This window comes from Mustela putorius, unplaced genomic scaffold (assembly GCF_011764305.1).
Source record: "Mustela putorius furo isolate JIRA1106 unplaced genomic scaffold, ASM1176430v1.1 tig00003853_pilon_pilon_pilon, whole genome shotgun sequence".
NCBI lineage: Eukaryota > Metazoa > Chordata > Mammalia > Carnivora > Mustelidae > Mustela > Mustela putorius.
The window spans coordinates 31,796,706-31,821,827 of NW_025422005.1; the positions used below are offsets into that span (position 1 = coordinate 31,796,706).

The 25,122-nt window shown below is 57.5% G+C and overlaps 1 protein-coding gene across 6 annotated transcripts in view; it reads right to left on the minus strand.

Moving 5' to 3' along the window:
* Positions 1 to 931: 931 nt before the first annotated feature.
* Positions 932 to 25,122, minus strand: part of HIVEP3 (HIVEP zinc finger 3) — a 453,641-nt gene continuing 429,450 nt past the window's right edge. For 5 of the 6 annotated variants that reach the window (XM_013045173.2, XM_004740641.3, XM_013045184.2 and 2 more), the window contains 4 exons: positions 18,567 to 18,742; positions 12,187 to 12,273; positions 6,803 to 7,716; positions 932 to 5,784 (listed from right to left, as the gene is read on the minus strand). In XM_013045173.2, the coding sequence (XP_012900627.1) occupies positions 4,972 to 5,784; positions 6,803 to 7,716; positions 12,187 to 12,273; positions 18,567 to 18,742 (1,990 nt within the window). In that variant the 3' untranslated portion in view covers positions 932 to 4,971. The remainder of the gene's footprint in view (positions 5,785 to 6,802; positions 7,717 to 12,186; positions 12,274 to 18,566; positions 18,743 to 25,122) is intronic. The other variant, XM_013045195.2, reaches the window with a different exon arrangement.

The following is a 25,122-nucleotide window of genomic DNA, read 5'->3' on the forward strand; positions in this document are numbered from 1 at the left end:
GCCACCGGCCCCTCACTGGTACTCAACAAATCATTACAGAATTCAAAAGGTGGGGGGGGGTCTATGCCAGCCTTTTCTCCCTGGCATCCCCAGGCCCCCATGTCAGAGCTGCTCAGAGAAGATTTCTGGAGGCTTTCTCCATTCAAGGCTGCATTAACCTCCCTGTGTAGACCATCTCATTGACTTCCCACCACCACCCTCCGTGTTACAGCTGGGCAGCGGGGGCCCAGAGAGATTGTGTGATTTGCGCAAGGTCACACAGGCAGTAAGGGGCTGGGTCACGGTCTGACTCCCCGTCTTACTCTGCAGGGAGCTGGGTGATGGCCTTCCAAAGTGGAACCCATGCTCCTGTCCCCAGAACCTGCAAGTGTGACCTTAATGTAGAAAACTGGTTTTTGTAGATATATTCAGTTAGGGATCTGGAGATGAGATCATTTTGGTTTAGGGTAGGCCCCAAATCCCATGACCAGTGTCTTTAGAAGAGAAGGGGAGGGGGAGGGAACCTACAGAGAAGGCAGGAGGAAGGCAGGGCTATAAACCAGGGCCCACCAAGGCTCAGCGCAAGGCCACAGAAGGCAGGAGAGGTGTGGATTGGACCCTCCCTCAGAGCCCCCAGAAGGAGCCCACCCTGCCAACACCCAGATTTCAGACTTCTGGTCCCCAAAACTCTGAGGGAATAGATTCCTGTTGTTTTTAGCCACGGCAACCCCAGAAAACACAGACCCCCAGATCACAAAGGTGATGTATCCAGTGCTCGCCAGGCCTGGAAGCCAGGGGCCCCACAAGGCCCAGGCTGTGTGTCTGGGGCCTGCTCACCTCCTCCTCGGGGCCTGATTGCTGTCCTGTAAAGCAGCGCTCAAGACAGCAAGCGTCCCTCCAACTCTGACCTTCTTCAACCCTCACGAGAAACCAGGAGCCAGGCGAGCAGGGCTATGTTGGGATTTTCAAATTTATTCCAACGTGCTGTGTGTGTTTTTTTTTAAAAAATATCCTCAGGCTGAACACTCAGCCGGAGCTGTAATAAAGGCAATTATTATACTTGTAAAAACCTCTCATTCACAGTACAGATGTAATTTACAACAAAGGTCACACACATCAATACTGAGCATTTTTTTCCTTTTGTACATCAGACTCTGTGCTTTAGACCTGCATGGGTTTTTTTGTTGAGTTTTTTTTTTTTCTCTTTTGCACTGATAGATACCATACCAACATTGCAAGTTGCAGGTGTAGAAACTGGAGTTTAAATAAAATTACAGGCAAAACTACCCCATCCCCATGTTGCTGCTGTACATATCTACAAGACAATTTTTGGAATGTATTGCCATTTAAGAACATAGAAACTCTCTACAGACAATTCACATACAGAATACATACACCTTTTAGAAAAAAAAAAAGGCAAATATTTATCTTACAGAGCACATGTATCTTACATTTGCCTACACATTTCCTTTTTCGGTTTCTTTTCTTCTTCTTCTTCTTCTTCTTCTTCTTTTTAAACGCTAGGTTTAGTAAAGTGATCATAAGTGCCGAAGCGGTTTTCTAATGGAAAGCAGACCGGAGCCACACCACAGAAGCAGAATTTGCGGGACTGGCCTTTGGGAACTTTCTCTCCCTGCTCAGGGCTGCAGATCTGTCTCTGAGGCAGGGCTTTTGCTTTAAGGAGGATTTTTTCCTGGAGAAAGGACTGGAGAGCAGTTCAGCTCAGATATATTGCTGGTTCCTATTCAGAAGGGCAGGGTGGAGAATGGAATGGGGCGCCAGGGATCTGGAAGGTAATTCTTTCAGACTTTTTCCCCCCAGAGGGAGGCAGAGGGACTTCTGGGCCTGGAAGCTGGAGGTGATGGAAAAGGGGGAGTAGCCAGTTTGCTGCTCTCAGCGTCCTGGAGGAGCTCTGCGGCTGGGCCAGAATGCAAACCAAGGGCAGGGGAGCCGGGGGTGGGGGGGGGAGGGTCCTGGGCGTGGTGCCTCGGAGGATACCCAGAATGGCCCTGAGCTTGCTGAGGGTGGGGGGCATCCTGGAGGGTAGGCCTGGGGGCTGAGTGTCTTGGAATTTCTAACAGAGGGTGAGGGCTGGCTGGGAGACCTCGGCAGCTTGGTTCCAGCCACTTGGCCAAGAGCCAAGGAGCAGCCAACACGCTTCCACAGAGCACCAACAGGTGTCTGTGGCAGCTAATCAGCACTACTCTTGGTGCTGCCCCTGCTTAACAGGAACAGGGGCATGACATGAAAACTGCAAATGTAGGAGGGGTTGGGAGTGGGACAGGGTACCCTCGGGGAGGGCATGGAGTGAGCATCCTTTTCCGAACTATGGAGGTGTGTGTGTGTGTGCGCTGGGGCCTCTGTGCTTGGAGGAGCACGGGCAGAGGGTGATAGGAGGGGTTAGCCCTTGCCCAGCGACATCTGTCCCAGGCTGGTGCACTGATGCCATCCCTCTGAGGATCGGTGTGGGGCAACAGCCCTTCAGCCAGATTCTGTTTGTGCATTGTGTCTCCGTCATTGAGAAATGGATCTCTGGTGACTCCCGGTCCCTGTCCCCTCTGCTTATGCCTGTGGGCCTGAGTGGCTGCGAGGACTTGGCCACATTGCCCATGACTGGGTCTCCCAGGGAGGAAATCTCAGTTGGCGGGCTATCCCAGAACAGGGGAATGATGTCCAGGAGAGCAGGGGTGTGTGCCTGGGGGGAGAGGCCTGACTACCCCCAAGGTCAGGGGCTCGGCTAGCAAAACCCCCCATCTACTACTTTGTAGGTCTGGGCTAGAAGATCTTGCCCAGAAAGGTTTCAAACCTGGGCTGAAGTGATGCCCTTTATCTAGCTCCCAGGCCCCAAGGCTAGAAGTGTCCACTGGTAGGGCTGAGAGGTGAGGGTGTGGGAAAGTCAGGGAAGCCTGGGCTGTAACCAGGGCCGGGCACCTTCCCATTTCCTGTGAGGCCAATACAGGGCCAGTAGAGTCAAGGCTGGGCTTGCTGGTCTTCTCCCAGGGTGGCAGGAGCCCCGGACTCTGGGGCAGGCAGCTGAGCACGGACAGCTGACCTCACCCACCCGCGCCTCAGAGCCCAGCAGACCCCCAGGGAGGCCCTTCCCCATTGTCTGGTTTCTGTCTTAACGGAACTTGGGGCTGGCCTGTCTACTCAGCAGAGGCCAGGCAGGGAAAGGCCCTGAACTGGCAGAGAAGGGAATTAGAGCCTCAACCTGTATCCTGTCTGTACAACTTCAGTCGCTCAGGAGGCCCCAGGCACAGGGTTCGCACAGCCTGACTGAGGCCTGGGGACTGGCCAGGGACTTGGCTGCTCTGTAAGGCAGCTTCAGCACCTAGCCCAAGTGGGCCGGGGCCATCGTCCCTGTGGTTTCTCCCTCTCTGTAGAAATGAAAGAAAAGAAATTCTGGAAGGTTGTGAGAGAACCCGCCTCTCCCAGGGCAGGGTAAACATGAGTTCTCTATTTCAACTTGGGATTTTCATTTCTGGTCTTATTATTTCTCTTACAAAGCAGGTTTTTGCCCCAGGAAATACAGGGCAGTTTCTTGAGGGAGGAGACAAGGCTGAGGGAGGAGACGGCTGCCTAGTCCTGATTGCTTTGGAGAAGAATTCAGTTGATTTAGGACAATTCTTCTAGGTCAAGAGAATCTGAGGAGGCTGGGAGAGGTACCAAATACCATCCTGTGTGAGTGTGTGTGTGTGTTTGTGTGTGTGTGTGTGTGTGTGTGTAACTTTTCAAAGAGATTTAAACCAACAAACAGGCCTGGGCAGTTCCCAGCAGTCATGGTTTTGGGTGCTTCCTGGGGGGTAGTGGAGGCTTGACAGTGTGTGGGGTGGGGATGAGGGGAGGAACCCAGTCCTGCTTTTGAAAAGAGATCCAGAAACGGGTCCCTATACACTTACACTTCCAGTTCTGAGCACTAGAAAAGCTCAGCCATGGAAGAAATAGGGCCCTTTGAGCCCTAGGGACCAAACATGCAAGGAAACCCAAGCCCTGGCCTCGGTAATGCAAGGCAATACACCTTGGATCTTGACCCCTAGGGTCTGGGCCCTGTCACTTTGGCCTTGTGGGTAGTTTCGAGAACAAGGGAGGCAGTCTGTAGCTGGGGGCCCGAAGCAAGGCCCCATTTGGGTCCTCAGGAACCAGGACATGAATAGTCAGGGCTCTTTTTGCAGCTTAGGAGCTAGGGGTGGGGATAGAGGGGAAGGTTTGAGGGTGGGGGGCCAGGGGAATTTGTAAGGGTGCCAGGATGGGTACACAGTTCAGGACACCTGGGTATCAGGGAGCCCTGGGGGAACCAGCAAGCTCCTACCTTCTGTCTGCTCCTCTCATCTGTGTTGAAATCCTAAGAAAGGTAACATTTTCTTTTCCTCGGGAAAAAGAAAACTGGAGTTTTCTGAGAGGCTGAGTGGGGTCCCCCTGCCTTGGGCCACTGACCTTCTGCTGGCAGTGAGGGTGGCCACTAGCTGGGGTGGAATGAAGTGGGAATAAATAGGAACCATGAACATCTGTACATAGGATGCTTGCTTTTACATTTAATTATATATTTTTAAAGGTTTTTTGTTCTTTTTTTTCCTTTCTCCTTCAGTGCATCCCCCTCTCCCTCAGCACGTGGCCACCTCTTGCCAGCCCTGGGGGGGTGGCTGCAGACCACAGTGGCCCAGGCTGAGGCCACACCTACACCCTTGCTCAAAAAAAGCACAGAATATTCACAGCCTCAAACTCCTCGTGGGTTTTGTTTGTTTGTTTGTTGTTGTGTGTGTGTGTGTACGCGTGTGTTTTGTTTGTTTCTTTTCAAGCAACAAAAGGTACAGAAAAAGGCACAGGAAACTGCATACGCGGGAAGATTGAACAGTTGGGTGCTGAGCAGAAGCTGTTTGGACAGACGGACAGGTGGGAGAAGGAGCCCGTGAGAGCAAGATGATTCGAGGAAGTTGGCTGGAAATGTCTGTTGCTGAACACCGGAAGCCAGATGCTGAAGCAGTCGGAGAGAGGCTAAGTGCTTGGGGGGCCCCTGTCCTTGGGCTGGTGTGGAAGTGCCTCAGGCCCCCCACTTCCTGAGGGCTTGGGGGAGCCCTGACTGGTCCTGGGTTCCCCAGAGAGGTTCCTCCTCCGGGCTGGGAAGCGAGTGGAGGCCTCTGCCAGGCAGCCCACGGAACTGCTGCGGTCCAGGGGCGAGGCGGTGGAGGCCACGGGGTTGGCCAACGTGCGTGGTGACTCCAAGCGGGGGCTCCAGGACTCTGGCCTGCGGCCTTGGGATAGCCGGGGCGAGGCCTCGGGCGGGGTGTCGGGGCTGTGGGTGGGTACGGGCTCTGCGGGCACCTCAGCCACTCGGGGCTCCCAGTCAGGAGGTCTGCCCAGGCCCCCACTCGTCCTCTCCCTCTCCTTGGGGTAGTCCCTGCCCTCCAGCTCCGATGAGAGTGTGAATTTGGATACCTTAGCCACAGGGGACACGGAGGCTGACGAGCTCTCGGTGGGACTCCAGCGGCCTCGCTCCTGGGCCTCCCGGGCCCCTGTCAGGTCACTGCCACCTCCTGAGAAGCCACTGACCCAGGCAGCGGTGGGCCCCGGCAGCAGGGTGGGGTGGGCCCCCGGCCAGGCCTGCACCATCTGGATCCCGCCGATGGGAATCAGGGGGCATGGGGCACGGGTCAAGTGCTGGGAGTGCAGAGGGAGATGGCTGAAGATGTTCTCCTCTGTCCGGGCAGGGGTGTGGCCATGGAAGTCATGGGGGACTGAGAAGGGTCGGGAAGAGGGAAGATGAGCAGGGCCTGGTGAGCAGGAGGGACTCCGGGATGCGGTCTTCTGCTGGGGTCAGAAAAGAAGACAGGGTAAGGCAAGGGCTAGGTGCTGGCACATGGAGACCCCCGCCGCCTAAAGATGAGGGGCGGGGGGCTCGCCCAAGATGACAGACAAGTCTTGGCTGAGCTAGGGCAGGAGCTGAGCTCCAACCCCCCGCCCATGGTGCTACCCTGTCCCCAGCCCTGCGGTGATCGTGAGCACACGGGTCCCCACGGTCTTCATGCCTCAGGCCAGCACACCTGACCCTCTGGCTCCATCCTGCTGTCTCTCCTGTTCCTGGCGTGGTCTTGACCCAACTCTACCCTTGGAAATGAGCTCCCACTCCAGGTTCTTTACACTCTCCCACCATCAGCAATAATAATGTGACGCCAAGAGGAAGGATTCCCAGCCCGTGCTCCTCCAGGATACTAAGCCTCTGAGCAATGGTGTCAATGCTGCTGGTAGAGGAGGGTGGCATTGGGTTATGACAAGAGGGCGCCAGAAGAGGCCCTGGGAGGAAAAGGTAAGCTGACAGGGATGGAGTTGGTGGTGACGGGAGGGTGCTGGGCTGCCGACGTGGGAATGTGGACGGAGCTGACCTGGTGGTGGCCGGCGCTTATTAACTTAGTAATGGTGGAGATGGCGCTGGGGGCGGGGACAGGGAGGGTGCTGATGGACAGTGATGGTCCGGCAAGGATGGCATTGGTTGTGGTGTCCCTGAGGCCGCTGGTGACAGGGCTGGTGGGGAGGTGGGGTTGGGGGGCTGTGAGGGGAGTGGCACAAGCCTTTCTGCCTGCATTCAAGACCAGCCCCAGTGTCCACGCTCTGCTGCTTCCAAGGCTACACTGGCTGGCTCTGGGGGCCCCCGTGGGGTGCCTCTCATAGGAGGCACCGCACAAACTTCTGCTCTGTTAGCAATCACCCAGCTGGCCAGGCTGTGTAGCTGCAGGTCTGATGCCTCAAGGAGGAGTGCACTGTGCCCCCCCACCCATCCCCCCTACCCATCAGGGATGAGCAGCCCAGTCACTCGGGGGCAGGAACTCACCCACGTGGAGGCGTAGGTCTCGGGGCTTCTGCCAAGAGGCTTGTGAGGTAGAGGCACGGGCGGGTAGAGAGCCCGCGGGGCCAGCCCCGAGCCTGGGCCGCGTTCGCCTCCTGAGGGGCTGCCCGGCCCAGCCAAGGCCCACTTCCCTGGCAGTGCCGACCATGGCGGTGACTCGGCCTGGCCTGGGGACCTTCTCCTGGTGGGTGAGTGTCTGGGGGGGCCCGGGTCCGGGGCCCCCTTGTGTTCGGGGGGCGGATGCGCTCGAGAGGACAGTTCCCTTCCCAGGGGGCGGGGGGTATGAGGAGATTGCTCGAGTCTTGGAGACCCACAAGGGAGAGGGCCCGTCTGGGGGCCAGGCGGGCTTGGGGTGGAGGCCTGTGGCTCTCGGGCCGGTGAGTGTCGCTGGGGAGACGAGTCGCTTTTGGTTAGTGAGTGTTTGTGGGTCAGTGGTGGACGGCTGCCTGCGTCTTTGCTTGGGGACCATGGCCTTCTTGGGGACACAGTCTTGGAGCTCAGGGCTGAACCTGTGTCCTTCTCCACTGGGCCTGGAGGGGCCGGTCCCAGCCGGGGGAGGCACGGGGTGCTGAGGCAGGACGTGGAGCCACTGCCGGCTGCCAAGAGCTCCGCTTCCGACCCAGAGCTGCCCCGCGTGGCCTGGCTGCCCGAGGTGGCATCGGGGTGCTGAGGGCCCGGACCAGGAGAGGAGTCTGCCGGCAGCGGGGCCAGTGGGCCAGGCGGAGGTGCCTCCGAGGCCGGTCCCGATGGCTCGTCCTGGCTCTCCTCTTCGTCCTCATCCTCGTCTTCGTCCAGGTCTGAGTCCGAGTCTGAGTCCTCCAGGTCTGAAAACTGGTGCTCCGCCACGGCCTCTGAGCCCTCTCGCCCTTCTGAGTCCTGGAACGGGTCATCACTGGTTCCTGAGGGGTAGACACAGGAGGCCTCGGGGTCACAGCTGGCCCCACGTGCCGCCGCCCTCTAGGCCCCTGTCCTTGTCTGCAAACCGGGCCTGATAGCTGTGGCCATGGTCCAAGCTTGGGGAGAGAATGGGGGCCGCAACACCTATGGGAACACTATGTAAAGAATCCCAGCGAACAACAGTTACTTTGTAACTACCCTGGGCCAGGTTCCTTCTAAGACCTTCATGTGTGTTAATTCATCTAATTCTCAAATGCTCCGAGAGGTCCCACTGGTCTTACCTTCATGTTACAGATGAGGGAACACCAAGGTAAGATTAAGAAGCTTGCTCAAGTAAGAGAAGTCCCAGGGCTGGGACTGAACCATAGCAAACGAGACAAACCTTTCTGTTGGTTTGTCTCTTCACTAGGATTTCGGACGGGATCCCCTCTGAGCCCGTGCAGTCACCTTGCTGTACTGTCATGTCCCCTTTTGTCAAACGAATGTGATACTCTCACCTCCTTCACAGGCTTGGCCAAGAGGAATAACCACACGGGGCACAGAGAAATGGCTCAGATAATTATGGCCACTCAATACGTTCATGAAGAAATCTAGTATTCTGGGACCCGGCAGCCAGGCTGGCTGGTCCAGCAGCACCAGCCACGGTCAATCTAAACACACACCTGCCACACGGGCCAGGCTGCTGCTGGCTGGCCCAGTAGCATCGGGCAGGTGGCAGGTCCTGGCCTCTGGGAGGGGGAGGGGTGGCTAAGCTGGCCTCAGACAGCACAGCAGGGTCCCCTCCCAGTCGCTCTTGTCCAGAGGACGTGTTGTCCTTGGAGAACTCCGGCTGCTCCCAGTGAGGAGGGAACGGACTTCTGGAATACTTTCAGGTCTGGCTGCTGGTGGGGCAGCCCCAACCAGCCAGGTCACTTCTAACATGACACCAGTCAAGGGTGGGCATCCCTGAGATGGGGACCAGTCAGGACTCTGGGGAGAGCTCTGCTGACATCTGGCCCACCTGTCAGGCTCCTGAGGGTTTGGGTCATGCCAGCCCCTCTCCGGGTTCATCGTCAGCATCCATTCCACCACCAACCAAGAGAGCTGGACATACAAGCAGACTTGACCATGGCCGGGCTTCCAAACTCCACCACACCCCAGCAGCCCTGGGGCTGGAAAGCCTGGTGTTCCTGCTTCTGAATAGCTCAGCATGCAGTGGTAAGAAGACTGAAGTGGATGCTGGTGGGTCAAAAACCATGGGGTGGAACTGGGGTTGGTAGATGAAGGGCAGGTCAAAGGACCAAGGGCAGGGTCTCCTGACCACCAGGAGCAAAGGGGAAGGCAGGAGGGATGTGGTGGTGGTGGTGGGGTGGTATGCAAAACACAGAGTTGCAGTGCCCCAGGCCCTGCCTCAGACCTGATTTCAGACCCAGCAGTTCACCTCGCCTCACCCCTCATTTACATATGGGGAAATCCAGGCCCAGAGGGGCCAAGGGCTTCCTCCCCAAGATTAGCCAGGGAGCACTCGCTGAGTCAGGACTAAGGTTTACAACCCTTGCATTATTACTCTGCCAGTATAAAATGATATTTATGCGCTGGAAATGGTCTGGGTTTGGATCCCAGCTTTACCCTTCCTAGCTGTGTGGTGTGCAATTGACTCTCTCCGTGTTCAGTTTCCTCATCTGTAAAATGGGGGTAAGAGCAGTAAAAGTCACCTGATGAAGCTGGTAGGAGGATCATGAGGGTCTGACCCATACTAAGTACCCAATACAACTTAGCAAATACCTCAAGTACCCCAAAATGCCAAACGGATGGTCAGCCTTGCAAGCATCTCACAGTTGATGGTCAGAAGGGTAGTTCTACTTGTGAGGGAGAGTCAAGACCAGTGTCGCCTGATATCCAGCAGGGATATCTTTACGAATGAGGAAGTGGAGGCCCAGAGTGGCCTGCCCTAGGCACCTAGGGCAGGAATGATGGAAGTCAAGGGTCCCCTGTCTAGAACGGGGTTCTCCAGACCCTCTGCATTTGGGCTCTTGCAGGACTGTGTAAGATGCCCTTGCCTGGGGGGCCCATCCCCAGTGCCCCTCACGGAGCTGCCAGTCCACTGCTGGCATCACCGGCAAGCCTCCATCCACAAAGCCCAGCCCGCTTCAGGCCAGGGGACCAAGGAGGAGATGCAGAATGAAACCTGCGAGGGTGCTGAGGGAGTCTGGGTGCCGAGGGAGTCTGGCCACACGGTGGCACTGGTGCCCAACCTCCTCACTGTCAGGGGCGGGGCTTTGTTGGGGGGAACCTGGCCACAGGGAAGCAGTGGTTCCTAGGCTGTGTTCCCAAGCGCCACTTGGCGTCTAGCAGACAGGCTCCTCTCAGAACCTTCCTCATCATCACGGGAAGGGGAGACTCCGTCCTTCCAGTTTCTTAAGCCATAAACCTCGGATTCATTCTTGGCTCCTTTTCTCTCATGCCACCACCATCCCCCCTCATGGTAGCAAAACCTGTTGGCTCCACCTGTGGAATGTTTCCAGAACCCTACCACTTCTCCCAACCTCCACCTAGTCCAAGCCAATGTGTGCTCAGCCTGACAGCTTCCTCCAGCCACTCCCTGTCTTGACCGTCCTCTGCACACAGAGTCACCGAGAGTTGGGGGACATAACTCCACTGCACGGCCCAGCCCATCCCTTGACCTTCATGGTCCTGTTCTCTAAGTTCATCCTTCGCCCCCACCCCACCCCCGCTCAGGTGCTCAGGAGCTCTGTACCTTCTGTCCCTTTTGGGGGAGAGCCCTTCCCCAGACCCCCACCCCTGCCCCGCCTCCTGACCACTCCCCTCACGTTCTCTGCTCACACCTGCCAGAGCGAACCCTTCCCACAACTCCCAGCCCCTCATGCGCACCTGTGCTTCCTACTCATTGACCCTGTCCTATTCTGCATTTGTTCGCTGCCCTGCTCCCTTCGAGAATGTAAGCTTTCAGAATAAAGCATACAGTTTTATTCACTGTGGGATCTCCAACAGCTTGAATAGGGCCTGGAACAGAGCCGGTGTTCAGTAATCACTTCTAGAATAAATGTGCTGATTTTATCCTCAAACGAGGTGGGTATGGTTATCCTTTTTTGCCTCATTGGGAAACTGAGATTGGGAGAGGGGAAGGGGCCAGCCCTGGGTCCCTCAGTGGACCCTCGGTGCGTGCCTGTCGCAACCTCTTGACTCTCCGTGGGCGGGCTCTGTGCTCAGGCTGTGGCTCCCCCAAGTCCAGCCCAGCAGGCACTGGGCTGGTGTACAGCCAGCATTTTTGTGTGACCTTGAGTAGCTGTCTCTACCTATCTGAGCTTTAATTTCCTCAACTGAAAACGGGGTCACACAAGTTCCTACCACACACTATAAGGACTCAGTAAGACAACAGGTGTAAACGGCCTAATGTACATTCTAGATAAGCACGGTGCCCCCCTCATTTCTCATTTTGGTGGAAACAGCCCCAAGTTCACCGTGTTTAGTGCAGTAAAGGTGATGTAGTATGCCTAAAAGGAAATGTGCTTTACCTTTCTGAAAGACTGTAAATGGATCTTGAAATTGGAAAAACAAAGACACGCGCATGCGCGCACACACACACACAAACACACACACACACACCCTCTTTGTCACACTCTAAATCCTGATACTGATTTTAGGGAATCTGGTCAAAGGGTTGCTGCATACAGGGGAATGCCCCTGGCTTCCCTGACTCCCTTTGCCAGGGTGGGGAGGGGGAGACACTGCTGTCCACCTGCCAAAGTCCTTCTGGCCTCCTCCCTGGATGACGTGGCTGCCCAGAGCCTTTGACCCCCACGCCCTCCTCTGTTGGTTTTTTTTTTTTTTTTTTTTTTTTCCAGAAGTAGGTGCCTCTTGCTGATGGAGGACTTTGGCCAGGGTGCGGGTCTGGGGCTGTGGGATTTGATGGGGAGGCGAAAAGGGGCTATTAGGTCTAGCTTTGGCTCTCTCTCGATGGCTTCCCAAGTTCTAAAAGACCCAGGTGTCAGGCTCAGGCCCAGAGTGTGGAGGTGGGGGATGGATGTGAAGCATAGGTACCCCCACCCCCTGCATCACCGTGAGGATTTATGAAATAATCCCCAGCAAGGGTTTACAACCCGCCGGACACAGAGTAGGTGCTCAGTCAATGTTGACTGCAATTACTCATGTGCTAGTGTTTACACCACATGTTGGCTGAGCACCTGCGAGGCGTCAGGCACGCCGCCTCCTTGCTAGACCACGATGCACGCTCAGTGTGACATAGCACGTGGACTCGTATGGAGAAAAGGGGGCAGTCCCTCTGAATTTGACATTTATCTCCCGGTAGGTGGGAACCCTGGCTGTCAGGGAGGGCCCCAAAGTGGGAGAGGAGACAGCAGGGAGAGGACAGAAGAAGAGGAGGGCAGGGGGACAGGGGAGGAGCAGGCAGAGGAAGGAGGGGAGACAGTGAGGAGGGCAGAGGGGGGAGGAGGGAGTTGGCAGTCCGGTACCTTCTTCGGCTTCCAGCTCCTCAAGCACCCCTGTCTCTTGGCACTTTTTGCTGTGGGCCTTCGACTTCATGTGCTTAGTCAGATTCCCTGGAAAGAAATGAGAATGGACTCAGGCTCTTGGCCGCAGGGCAGGGGGACAGCGAAGGCCGGGGGCTCGCTGATGCAGTGCCCGGCCGGGAAGGCCGTGGCTTCGAAGATCCGCCAGGGCCCCGCCGGCTACAGGGGCTGGGCAGGGGGGCCAGGACATCCCTGCGCCTGGGTGCTCAGGCTGGGATGTGTCCCACAGCCCTAGTTCAGGACCGTGCTCAGGAGCTGGGGGAGGGAGGGAGGGAGGGGGGCGGGCTGGGAGACGGAAGTGGGCGTAATGAGGAAGTGAGATGCTCGTTAACAAACACACAGAAATTAAAAAGACAACTCATGTGGAATAGGTTTTTCCTGCTTTGGGTTTAACTCTGGGCCCAGGAGCTAGTGACCCTCATGGAGCAGGATTTCTGGGCTTCTCAGATGCTGGGATGCCGGGAGGGGCCCTGTAAACCGATGTGCTGGGTGGGTACTAAGGATGCCCTTCTGACTGAGGCCATGAGTGGGGCAGCCCACAGGGTTTGGGAAAAGAACCAGGACAAAGTTACTGTTAGAAATGGAGAAAGAGCAGAAGATATAGGAAAGTCTGCTGGACAGGGACCTTGAGCCACAAAGCCATCCTTAGAGAAGTCATGGCCCGGGCCTCTCTTTCTCCCAGGTCACTGTGCCATGCAGACAAAGGCAGGGAGGGCTGGGCAAAGCTTCTGCTCACTCCATCCCTGCCTCTGCCCTAAGCGGTCCATCCAGCCCCGCAGCTGTGGGCAGGGGCAGCAGTTCTGTGGGATCGGGGGAAAGGTAGTGATACCTCTGTTCTCCTCCAGGCGTGCACAGCACATCACAGACCATAAACTTCTGAGGGCAGGAGCATCGGGGAAGGGGAGGCAGAGCACCCCAGTCTGCCCCAGAAGGATGCAGGCCAGAAGCCTCAGGATGCTCCTCTGAGCTCAGCAGCCACCTCTAAATGGTGATGGTCTCACCGTAGCTGGCCGATTGCTACATTCCCCCGTGATTGTTCATATAACAATGGTCAGTGCCCCGAGTCAGGTGCTCTGTCCCACTGAGCTTATTAATTGGCAAGTTTAAATAGATGGTTGGAAGAGAACAGAATGGACACTTGAACAGATGCAGAGAGACCGGTGGGCGGATGGATGGATGGACAGATGGACGGGTTAGTGGGTAAGATAAAAAATGGGGTGAAGGAAGAAGGGGAAGAATGCAGACAGACGGACAGGACACTGAATGATTAGATGAGCAGATGGAGAGACAGACGGGGAATAGATAGATAAAAAAAAAAAATGGAAGGGTAGTTGGAAAATGGGCTCATAAACAGGTAGGAGGATGGAGAGCTGGAGAAGAGAGAGAGGCAGGGGTGAGCGGGAGAGTGGCTGGTTGGTTTGCAAGGGTGAGGGGTTATGTGCAGGAGGGGCAGACAGGAGGGAAAAAAACTGGACAGGTGGATGGAAGGATGGACTGGGGATGACAGATGTGAGAACGGGAGGCACAGACAGAATGAGAGAAGAAATGGAAAGCTATATGGTCAAGAAGAAAAACTAGGAGATGGCAGAAATGGATAGACAGGAGGACGGACGGATGGGTGGGTGGGTAGGCGAAACAGAAGAGAGTCTGTGGGTGAGCCAAACGGTGCTTCTTAATCATTCCGAGAATGTTAAGGAATCTGTAGGGTTTTGCTGAGAAGACAATGGGAACCCCAACCCGGGATTCCCTAGGGTACGCAGGTCAAGGGCAGTGGGGATGGAAGGGGACTTCTTTCCTCTTTCTTCCCTTACTCCGAGTCTGTGACTGCACCCTTCCCCACTCAGAGTCTCCTCCTATAACCAGACAGAAACCTGGATCCTTTACTCCTGGCCAAAGGGAAAGCAGAGTCATAATTTCAAGAGGCATATTGGAGCCAGAGGGTCCCCAGAGGTCCCTATCTAACAGGGGGCCTCTGCCCTCCCTGTCATGAGCGAGTAAGCCCTGAGTTGGATGTCGAGGGCTAGTGAAGGCAGCTGGGGTCTTCCAGGGGCCCAAGATATCCGTGGTCTCCTGAGGTTCTGGGACTGGCCCACTGTCCCCAGACCACAGAGGACTGTGCACACTGCCATCCTGGCTAGGACACTATTCATCATGCATGTTTCATTGGGAAGGTTTAGGTCTCTTTTCAACCAAGGTAGGTACCGAGCACACAACAGGTGCACGGTCACCACACGGGGGCAATGCTCTCCTCACCACAGAAGCGAAGGGTTGGAAGGAACCTCCCAGACCTTGTAACCCGAGTGCCACCCGGCCCCGGGCAGGGGAGGATTCCTTCTTGTTTCTGCTCTAACTTGGGGCCGTGATGCTGTTGGACAGGATTACTGACTGTCTCAGCAGCTGGGATGCCACGGGAGGGCTCCCACGGACCAGCACCGTTGACCCCCCAAGCAGGTGGGTTAGTACAGCTAACCCCATCTAGAAGCAGGTTCCGGGGCTCCAGGGGTCTCGCTTGCCGCACGCTGGCAGAATCGACCCAGGCTGGCCCAGAAGCCTGCCAGCCTCGGTTCTGAGTTTGGGCCCCGGCGCTGGCTAGCTGTGTGCTCTTGGGCAGGCTTCTTAACCTTCTGAGCTCCCCACTGCGGCAACTCTGAAGTCACACCTACCTCTTGGGGGTGCTGGGAGGAGCTGACGCTCACCTTGTGGGACCCCCTTCCCTCCCGAGCCAGGAACCCACCTCCTCCCGCATGACCACCCCTCCAGACTGGGTGCCAGGGATTCTGCCACAGGCCATGCTGGTCATGGGGGACAGGAGGCGAATGGCTTCACCCTCTGGTCTGGGCTTGGGGGCTCCCAGGAGAAGGTGCTGGTGGCTCCTGGAGGCTGCAGGGAGGAGTCGGGGAGTCTGAGGGCACTCTGCCGGGACAGGCCGTGCGGTGTGGGTGACAGTAGACGAGGCTGACTGAGCAGCCCCTGTGTCACCCGGTGCCCTCCCTGACCTCCCCTCCCTGGGGCTCGTCTGTGAATGCAGGGAGGTGTACCCCATGGCGGCAGGCATCTTTTCTCGGCTCAGACACCCCTTCTCTGTCGAGGAGCAGAGCCTCAGCTTGCCAGGCCGAGTCCACAGCTTCTCACGGTCATCCCAGCCCCCACCCAAAGACCCCCAGTCCTGGAATGAAGGAGGAAAGGCAAGCGGATGGAAAATGATGCATGTCTGGAAGAGGTGGGACCCCTGCCGAGGGCACTGGCCAACGGCTCTGCCTCCTTCAGTGTTGACCCCTCGCCCTCCTTTGGCCCCTGCGGGCCTGACAGACTGACGCCTGCCCATAGCTGTCATCGCTGTCCCCTGCGGCGACCGGCACAAGGGCCTGTACGTGGCACAGCCACCCTGCTGGTGTCTGGGAACCATCTGAGAAGAGGAAAGGGGACGCCCACACCTCCACAGGGACATCGTGGCAGCCTTTCCCACATGACCCCCTGAGACGCCTCTGCTCCCGCCCAGGAGTCCAAGCTGCCGCCGCAATGTCTGACACGGAGACAGAGACACAGACAGGCAGACAGAGACAGACAGGAAGGGCTCCCCGGGCCTGGGCGCAGCCAGGAGGTGGGTGGGGGCGTCCCGAGGACCACCGGGCCCAGCCAGAGCCCAAGGGTAAGAGGGGAGGGAGGGTACGGCAGCCTGAAAAGGAAGCCGAGAGCCTTAGAGGAGGTGCCGGAGGTTCCTGAGTGATGGCTGAAGGCCCACCCTTCCAGGAAGACACAAGGCCCTGGAAGAACAGGAGCGTCAGCGTCCTGCTGCTTCCCTCAGTCCCCGCGCGCAGAGACAGCCAAGAGCAAGCTTCCTCTGCTGCAGCTGCCCGCCACCCACCCCCGACCGGCCCCTCTCTGCAGTCACAGTTAGAGATGCCTCCATTTCAGATCCGCTTCCTGCTTTGGCTCTGAAGCTGTGGTCTTCCAGAAGCCTCTATGAGCATTTGAAGAGAGCCCACAACGCTCCCTGATCACTGGCTGGGAACCGACCCTCCTGGGCCTGGCCTGCAGGCAGTGTGGGCGAGCCTGCACACCCAGGGTGCCATGGCCCGGGGCGTGCGGAGTGTCTGCTGCCGCTCTGCTCAGGTTATGCCCTCCGGCCCCTCCAGGGCTCCATGCCAGTCCAGAGGGACCCAGGAAGGGACTGCGGATAGGCTTGGCATGGCCTCTAATGGAAAGAGCTCTGGAAAAGAGATGTTCGTGCCAGGGACCAGACCTTTTCTCTCCAAAAAGCAGGGGAAGCTGGAAGGGACCGTCTTTGGAGAGAATGCTCTGGGTGGGAACCTAGATTAAGTTTTTCTAGTCTCACATGGCAGGGGGAAGGCTCCTCAAGATGGTCCTCTGGGTGCTGGGCCCAGGTGAGCTCTGGGTAACCCTGTGCTGGGATGTACTCTCAGGACCGGGGTCCTCGCGCTGAGAGCAGAACAGGCTGGTCCCTGAACAGCCTGGAAACAGGGGCAGCCGTGGTGACCCATTCTGGAGGCCACCCGAGAGGCCGCCCGAGTTTGCCACTCCTTCCAGAGAAAGAGGATCTGCTCACTGAGAGGAAGATGATGGGGGTGATGCCCTGAGGTGGGGGTCCTGGGTTCGCATTACAGCTCTAGTGTTAATAGTCACTTGGTTTGCAGGGACCGGCTTTCTTTACCTTCAAGGGTGTTTTGGACAAGTGGCTTTTTATTCTGTTACTAAATTATCAGTCAACTATTTCTATCTCTCTTCCTCCATAAAGTTTCACTGGCTGCCTAAGGCCAGAGGGAGTGGGGCTGTAGGGGACACAGTGGGGACAGAGCCTACATCCAGGGCCAAGGCACGCTGGGTTGTACTGCCTTCGACATAGCAGGACTCTGGAGCTAGACGCACCCATGATGTGGGGGGGACCAGGCACCAGGCCTACCTGTCCTCTCTGGGGATCCTTTGGAACATTGTTTATGAGATGCCAAGGGAGAAGAAGATCGGAGAAAGAAAGTGGGAGAGAGGGCACCTCCATGCCACCCAAAATGTAGATGGGAAAGTTTGAGGGCCCCTGAGAAGGACAGCCAGAGGACAGAGGAGGACAGGGGTTGGTGAACGGGGTTAGGCGAGCAGAGATAGAGCTCTGGCAGAGAGGGTCTGGGAGCCAGGAGATGTGGTAAGCTGCCCCCGGACCTAGTCCAGAGAGAGCCAAGGGAACCAGCAAGAGGAAGAGGAAGGGAGAAAGGCTGGTGAACTCCGCAGGGCTTGGTCTGGCCTCTCTGGCTGGGAGCAGCTTGACCAACAGAAGAAAGAACAGCCAGGGCACAGCTGAATCTGCTCTCGGGTTCTGTCTGCAGAAACACCACACAGCTCCAGTGGGGGCCAGCATGGGGGCCCCCCGCCAATTGCTCAAAGGAGGAGGCAGGGCCCTCATGCCCAAATCCTTACCCAAGAATCTGCAAAGCACAAGAGGCTGAAGCCATCAGGGGGGTCAAGAGCCCCAGCCCTTCCTTGGCTTCACCTCTGTCCCTCTGCTCAGCTACCAGGAAGTGATGCATAAGCCACCGCATCTTCCCTGCCTGGCCTGCGGGAACCGCGCAGGTAGGAGCCTGGTCCAAGTCCCAGGGACTCGGCCCCTCTTGTTCACCCGAGGGTCCAGGCAGCTGCAGCGGGACCCTTCTTCCTTTCTCAGGTGACAGCCAGAGCCTGTGCTGAGCCTGCCTTGGGGCATGGCCGGGGCCCCAGGTTGGGGTCACCAGCCGGGGCAGGGGGGATGTGAGCGGGTCTGGGCTGAGAGCTGCAGAGGGGCTGGGTGGGTGGTCGTGAACATGGTCTGAGGGGTGAGGCAGGTGGAGGCAGGGGTGAGCTCTGCCATGAGAAGTGACCATGCGAGTGTTCTACGTGGCTCGGAGTGGAATGGAGTTCCGAACGCAAGAGTGGTGGTGACAAGTGTGGATGCTGGAGCTCGCCGGGTCGGTGGATGGAGGGCGAAGGACACATGCAGCAGAACAGGGGTGAGGAGAGAAAATCAAAACCAGGAACCGTGTGCAAGAGCGCCACCTGGCGGCCGGGGAAGCAGGCAGGCGGAGGGGCTGTGTGGGATCCAAGAGGACAGGCTGGGGCAGCTGCGGGGGGTGCCGGGTCCGGGGGGTGGGGTGGGGGTGTCACGCCCCGTCTGGAGCGGGCTGCACAGCTGGCCGCTGGGGAGTGGGGGCAGTGGGGGGACAGGGAGGGGCCCAGGCCCCAGGCGGAACGGGTCCGGGCCTCTGAGCTCTGAGCTAGGGCTCCCAGAGGGGAGCTCCCTACAGTGGGCCGGGGCAGTGCTCCAGCTGACTGTCTCTTACCTTTGGTTTTAAAAGCAAAGTGACAGTGCTTGCACACATAGGGCCGGACGTCAGTGTGGGTGCGGATGTGTTTCTTCAGCATGCTGGGCTTCTTGCAGCGAATTCCACACTCCTCACAAACATATTTCCCTCGGCCGCGGCCTCGCACATATACATACTCTTCGTTTGATTTGTACCTATGAGCAACAGGCGTCATGGTAAAGGAGAAAAAAAAAAAAGGAGGAGAAGAGGCTGGTTCCCACCTCAGAAGACGCACACGCTTCCTAGGTATACCTCCAGCCCTTCACAGATACTGGGTGCGAAGGACGTGGACCAGAGAGAACCGCATGGGGGCAGGGGGCAGGGAGTCGCCCTGGGGATCCGCCGCGGACCCCTTGCACCTGCCATGCCCTCGGCCGCATATGGCTGCGCCCTCTCTTCCCTCCAGAGGCAGCAGGCCCTGTGCTTCCCGCCAGAAAGGGAAGCCACAGGTTCACGGAGTGCCTCTGTCCCAGAGCCGGCCTTGGCCCCAGGCTCTGCCTGCAAAGGACGGCCCCCTGGGCCTGCAGAATCACAACGCGAGTGAGGGAAGGTGACAACCACGCTCCAGCAGCTCCAGCGGCTACCATTTGCCGAGGGCTCCCTCTGGGCCCACACTTCACACAAATTAAATCACAACCGTGAGCACGAGCTGTTAAGAGCCTAAGGCACAAAGTTTTGCAGCCAGAAAGGTATGGACCTAGGATCTGAACCTGCCTGCCCATCTCCCGGGAGCGGCAACAAGTGCTAAAACAGCCCGTTCGGAAGCCGCCTGGACACCAGGGTGACAGGAGGTATGTGGGACCGCTGTCGCCTCCCTGTTTGGAGAGTCAGAAACCAAGAGTCCTGTGCACTCTCCCGACCACATCTCCTGATGAGCTGTAAAGCTCTCAGGACCCAGATTCCAACACCTTGCTCCCAGGGACCCTCCGGGGTCACCGCATCAGGGCCCAAAGCTTTCCTAGGGCAGCTCCTGGGGCAGCCATCCCACCTGCCAGACCTGAACCAGAATGGTCTTATTTCCACCGAGAAGGAAGCCCAGGAGGCTCACACGCTACGATCCTTATCAGAACGCCTCCTTGTCCCTGATGCTACAGCCGCGCCCTTCTCCCTTCGGAAGCAGGAAAGGCTCTGCTGGGACCGGGAGGGTGGTTCCTGGTGGGATTCCAGGACAAGAGCGTTCTGATGCATGAGGCCGGTGTGTGTGTGTGTGTGGGGTGTCTGACATCATGGGCGCCTTAGGGGAGGTGCGGCCTCTCAGCCCACTGAGCATGCCCCCCAGCACCCAGCAAGGGGCCTGCCAGTGCCCCACACTCAGGCTACACAATAGGTCCCGGCCCAGCGGTCTTCGCTCTCAAACTCAGGGCAGGCACAGGGGGCAGGGAGGTGGCCGGGAGAAGGCGAGGCAGTGGGCACAGCAGCTGGGACTCAGTCCTGCTCTGCAGGGACCATCAGCTTCTGGCTGAGAGGATGTCATAGGATGACCTGAAAGAGGCGACTCTATGGGAGGGAGCCAGCAGGCGGCGACGGAGTGATCTCTCACACACACACACACACACACACGCACACACACACACACCCATATGCACACACACACTCACACCTACCACCTCCCCACACTCACACACACACTCTCACACATGCACTGCTCTCCACGAGTCCCGGAGGGCCCTGGTATTTGTCAGCTCCCTTTGGCCAACCAGTGCCTCTCCTGTTGTCTGAAACCACCTTCCCTCCTTAGAGGCCCTGACCTGCTTGTGGTGGGACTCTGTTCTCCGGGGAGGGGCCAACTTTCACCTGATCCAGGGCGAAGTGACATCTGGTGTTCAAGGGGAGGAAGGGAGGGCTGTGGGGGTGGCGGGGAGGATGATTCTTATCACTCTTATGAAGAACCCCCTAGGGGCAAGCCCGGGAGACCCGTCTCTGAGGGACAACGGTTCATCCTCACGCAGCAGGATGCCTCAGGGCCACCAGGGCCCCAAACCACACCCTGATCTTAACTCCTGTGTCCCTCTATGGCCCCCTGGAAACCAGTCTAAGATGGAGTGGGCACCCTTTTCCCAGCCAGAGAAGAAAGAAGTGAGAATGGCTTGGTTTCTTCTTGGCACTGGAGGCTGTGCCAACTGGATCCTAACCTCCACTCGGCCCTGCCCGGCGGGTCCATGAAACCCCCTCCCCTCCAACATCCAATGACAAAGGCGTCCCTCGGTGCTCCCTGGCCCTCCCCGCAACTGCTGTGCTGGGCATTGTGAGCTAGGCCCACCGCCACTCTGACTCTTCTGTATCTGGCCCCTGCCCTATGCTCGAGCCAACTCAGCCACAGTGACCTGTGGATGCTCTCAGAACCCCCAGTTCTTCCCCCACAGCAAGCTTAGACCACAAGTGGTCTTCCCTGGCTCATGCTTGCATGTGTGCAGAAAGGCACACATGTGCATGCACATACACATAGAAAAAACTCTGTTTGGACTCTCGAGGGTTGTGCCTTGACTTGGGTGCCTTGGCCATGGAAGGTGTGTATAACCTGCTGGGGAGCAGAAGGGGGCTTGGAGGGGCCAGAGAGGACCGTGAGAGATGGAGGCAGGAAGGGGGAGCTCCAGGTAGGGACCAGGAACAAAGGCAAGAGGGATTAAAAGGCCTGATGGACTTGGTGGGGAGAGCAGATGAGGTGGGATGGGCAGGATGGACAGGATCCCCATCCCTATCAGCCCTGAACGCCACACTAAGAAGTTTAGACTTGATCAAAGATAAAGACTCAGAGAAAAGATGCTTCCCTGGCACCAAGAGGAATGGTCTGGAGGGGGAAGAGACCTCTAGTCCCCACAAGAAGCACATGTTTTAGGACAGGGGGCCATCGGATGGGGGAAGGGTCACAATGAGGCAGAAACCAAGATCAAAGTATTCAATGTAGCTGGCTTAAGTGATACCACCCATGGACGTGGAGGGGAGCGATGCAGGACCCCAGGCCTTTGCTGAGAGTGAGATGCCCGTGAGGAAGATGTGAAGAGATGCCCAGGGCATGGCTGGAAATCCTCGGGACTCACGACGGGACGTGCGGATTTGTAGGGAGGGAGACGACAGTGCAGGAGAGGATTGAAAAAGAGAAGAGGGTAGTGTGAGGGTCTAGGAGGCTCCCCAATGTTGGGGGGCAGAAACACAGTCCCAACACACCTACCCCCCAAGCAGCTACTTCCTGGGAGCTCAGGAGGTTTGGAAGCCAAGAGAATGAGACTGAAACGACAGCAGCCACCTGCTCCAATGTCCTGGAGAAGGATGGTTCCCTAGGAGGAAGGGCCCCAGGACTTGAAGAGCGTGGTCCTGTCTGAATGGCCCAGAGCCCATGACTTCTCTACTCTTTGAAGGCTGAGACCGGGATTCGTTCAGCTCAAGACTCTGTGGTTCTCAAAGGGGCCAGCCCAAGGGCAGGCATGGGGCCACCATCCAGTGTGGGCGGGATCCTCCCCACCAGCTCAGGACCAGCCTCTTTTTCCCCAGCAGCTCCGCAGCCTCTGCCTTCTGGCACATTCTGCCATCACGGACCACATGCTCACCAGTCAACCCACCAACCCCCCAACCAACCTCAAAGCCTTGCTGGACCTCAGCCCACTCCAGTTACTGCTCCCTCTGCTCCCTTTCTCAGCCCAAGCCAGGGAAGGGCAGCCCAGGTCTGCTCTCCCTGCCTCCGCCCCATGCCCGTTCCTGAGCCGTCATGATCCCGCTTCCCTGGCCAGCTGTCCCTGCCAAGGTCACACATTGCTAAATCCAAAGGACAGCTGCCTTTTCCTATCTGCTCTTTTGCCGGCTTTCTAGAGGCTCCTGCCTGGCTTCGCGATGCTTCTCTGTGGGCTCCTTCCTTACCCCTTTCCTGTGCTGCCACTCCTCAGGCTCCAGCCCGCACTCTTCTCCCCTCGCCCTTCCCAGGTTACGCCCCCTGCGCACGCCTGACTTTCCACCTGGACTCCGATGGATTCCCTGTGCTCTCCAGGTCTGACGCCCTGCTGTCCATCCAGATGTCCCCTCAGTCTCTCGCCTGGTGGTGGTCAGGCCCCTCCCGCCCTGCACGCCCAGAAGCACGTTTCCACATCCCCTCTGCAGCACCCTCTCCTCCTGGGCACCCGTCTCCACAAGCAGGACACACACGTGTATGGCTAGTGAAGCCGGTGGCCAGGCCTTCCTCTCTCCCACACGAGAGCAGTGGCCCTGACATGCTCTGTCATGCTCCTCCCAGCCTGGGGAGATGCTCCTCCACCTCCGTCAGGACAAGGCCCTGTCCCTGCACGGGCATGCCCCCAGGCCGTCCACCTCTCCAGAGCTCTGACCCCTGCACCTTCCCACCAACCATGCCAAACATCACTGGGGGCCACAAAGGCCCTTTCCTCCAGCCTTCTGCCCTCCCCAGCACCACTCCCCTACACCTGTCTGGCTCCTCGTCTCCTTCAGGGCTTTGCCAAAAGGTCCCTTCCTCCGGAGCCCTCTCTAAAACCTCTGAGCCTGGGGGTCCCCCCTGCTCCTCCTTCATGGCACGGTCAAGCTGTGTGCACTGAGATGGCCTTCTCAACGTGTGTAGCCCCCATTATCCCAGCTGTTGGTACATCCCCAGGACTCAGCACAGCGCCCGACCCCCACAAGGGCTCAGCACTCCTTGGCTGCCCATAAGAAAGCCAGACCAAGGCCTTCTTTCCAGGTCTGCTCTAATCAGACTCTCAGCCATGACATCCCCTATGAGGCTAGAACACAGGCTCAACACAATGCAGTGGCCTCTCCACAGGCATGGCACCTAGCCACAATAGACAGGCCGAACTCTCTCCAGTCCCTGGTAGGAACTATTCTGCTCACGGGTCAGCACGAGACCTGGGTCCGAGTTCCGGCTGCTGTTCAAACTTGTTGGGTGACCTTGAGTCAATCAGTCCCATTCCTTGGTCAATCTTCATTGTCCTAAGATACGCCAAGCCCAGTCACACGCCTGACCTCAACTGGTCCTCGCATTGGCCTTTTACCATTGTCTTCATTTTACTGGAGTTTCAGTGACGTGGCCAACACAGCCAGTCAGCAATCTACCCCGCCAGCTCCCCAGCCACGCACAGACGTGCCGCACAAATACCTTTCGGTGGTGTTGATGTTTCCTTAGCACTTTCCTTCTCCAGGATTCCCAGGGGCCCACCACACAGCAGACAAAGAAGCACAGCATTGTTCTCTACCCAGCCCTTCCTGAAAGGGCCGCCAGCTCTGGGTAGGACCCGCAGCTGTTGACAGCTACAGAAAAATGCCTTGCAGAAAGCCAGGGCAGGAAACCAGAAAACCATGGTGGGGCCCTGAGGGGAACAGTTCTGCCTCTCAGGTCTGCTGGCTCCTTCCCATTGTCCCAAGGCTGCCCTTGACTCAGGGGGGGAAGTGACACCCCCCCACCCGCCCCCCACCAATTCGGAGGCCACAGATCGTCCCCGCTGACAAGCATGGTTGCAGCAGATTCATGGCTCCCGGGATAGGGAGTCATTTCTCTGAGCCCTACCACCTGCCTGTCTTCTGCTCCCCTGACAAGCCATAGGTGTTAGCCAGTGTCAGAATTGTTAAGTTTTGTCCTAGACGAATAGCTATTTCTGTGGATTCCAGAATGCTTTGGTTAGAGGGACCTCGAGACCAGAGGCCCAGAGTCAGGCTGGCCACGCAGCAAAGGAGCTGGGCAGAGCAGGGCTGGTTGGGCCGTGGCTGTAGCACCAAGTGGGCGGGGGTGGGGGGGGTCCCAGACCCCTGCCTCCTGGATGTAGATTTTTGGTTCTGCTGTCTTAGGTCGAGCAAAGAGTAAGATTGCCAGGAGGGGCGTGGAGCTGCCAGATTCCGCCAGGTCTGGTTTTGTTCTTACGCTGCTGCAGTCAGACTCACGGACTCAAGGGAAAGAGCGAGAATCTCAAGCAACCCCTGATCCAGGGGATCTTATTATAGTCCTCTGATAGAGAAGGAAACAGAACCAGACAGGTCAAGTGTGTTGCCACAGCTACAAGGCAACTACAGAGTGGTGAGGCAGAGCTTGGACCCCAGGTCTGACCCCAGAGGACAGAGGGCACAGCACCACCTGCCTTCTCTTCCAGTCCTGCTGCCAGGGATGCTTAGCCGTCCGACTGGGAACGCTTGTGGCTCTAGACTTTTCAGCGGTACTTCTGAAGCCCACAGCTTGCGCCAAGCTCCCCCGAGCTCCAGACCCCGGAGACGGAGGGGGTGGAAAATAAATGTCATCTCAGTCACGGTGACAGGGGAGCCGTGCTTGGCTCTGCTGATGACAAAGACTCAGCAAGGAAGCTGCTCCGTGCGGGAGTGAGCTCCCCGTCACTAGCACTGTTCACCCAGAGGCCAGAGGGAGCCTGGAGCAGGTGGAAGTTCAAGGTTACTGCATACCCACACTGCGTCCAGCACCGTGAAGCCTGCTTACTCCTATGATGGTGCTATAAGATGGACATAGTTATCCATTAAGTATTTCATATTTATTCCAATAAATATGTATATATTTATTCTTGACCAAAGGGAGACTCAGGGCACTAGGTGAGGG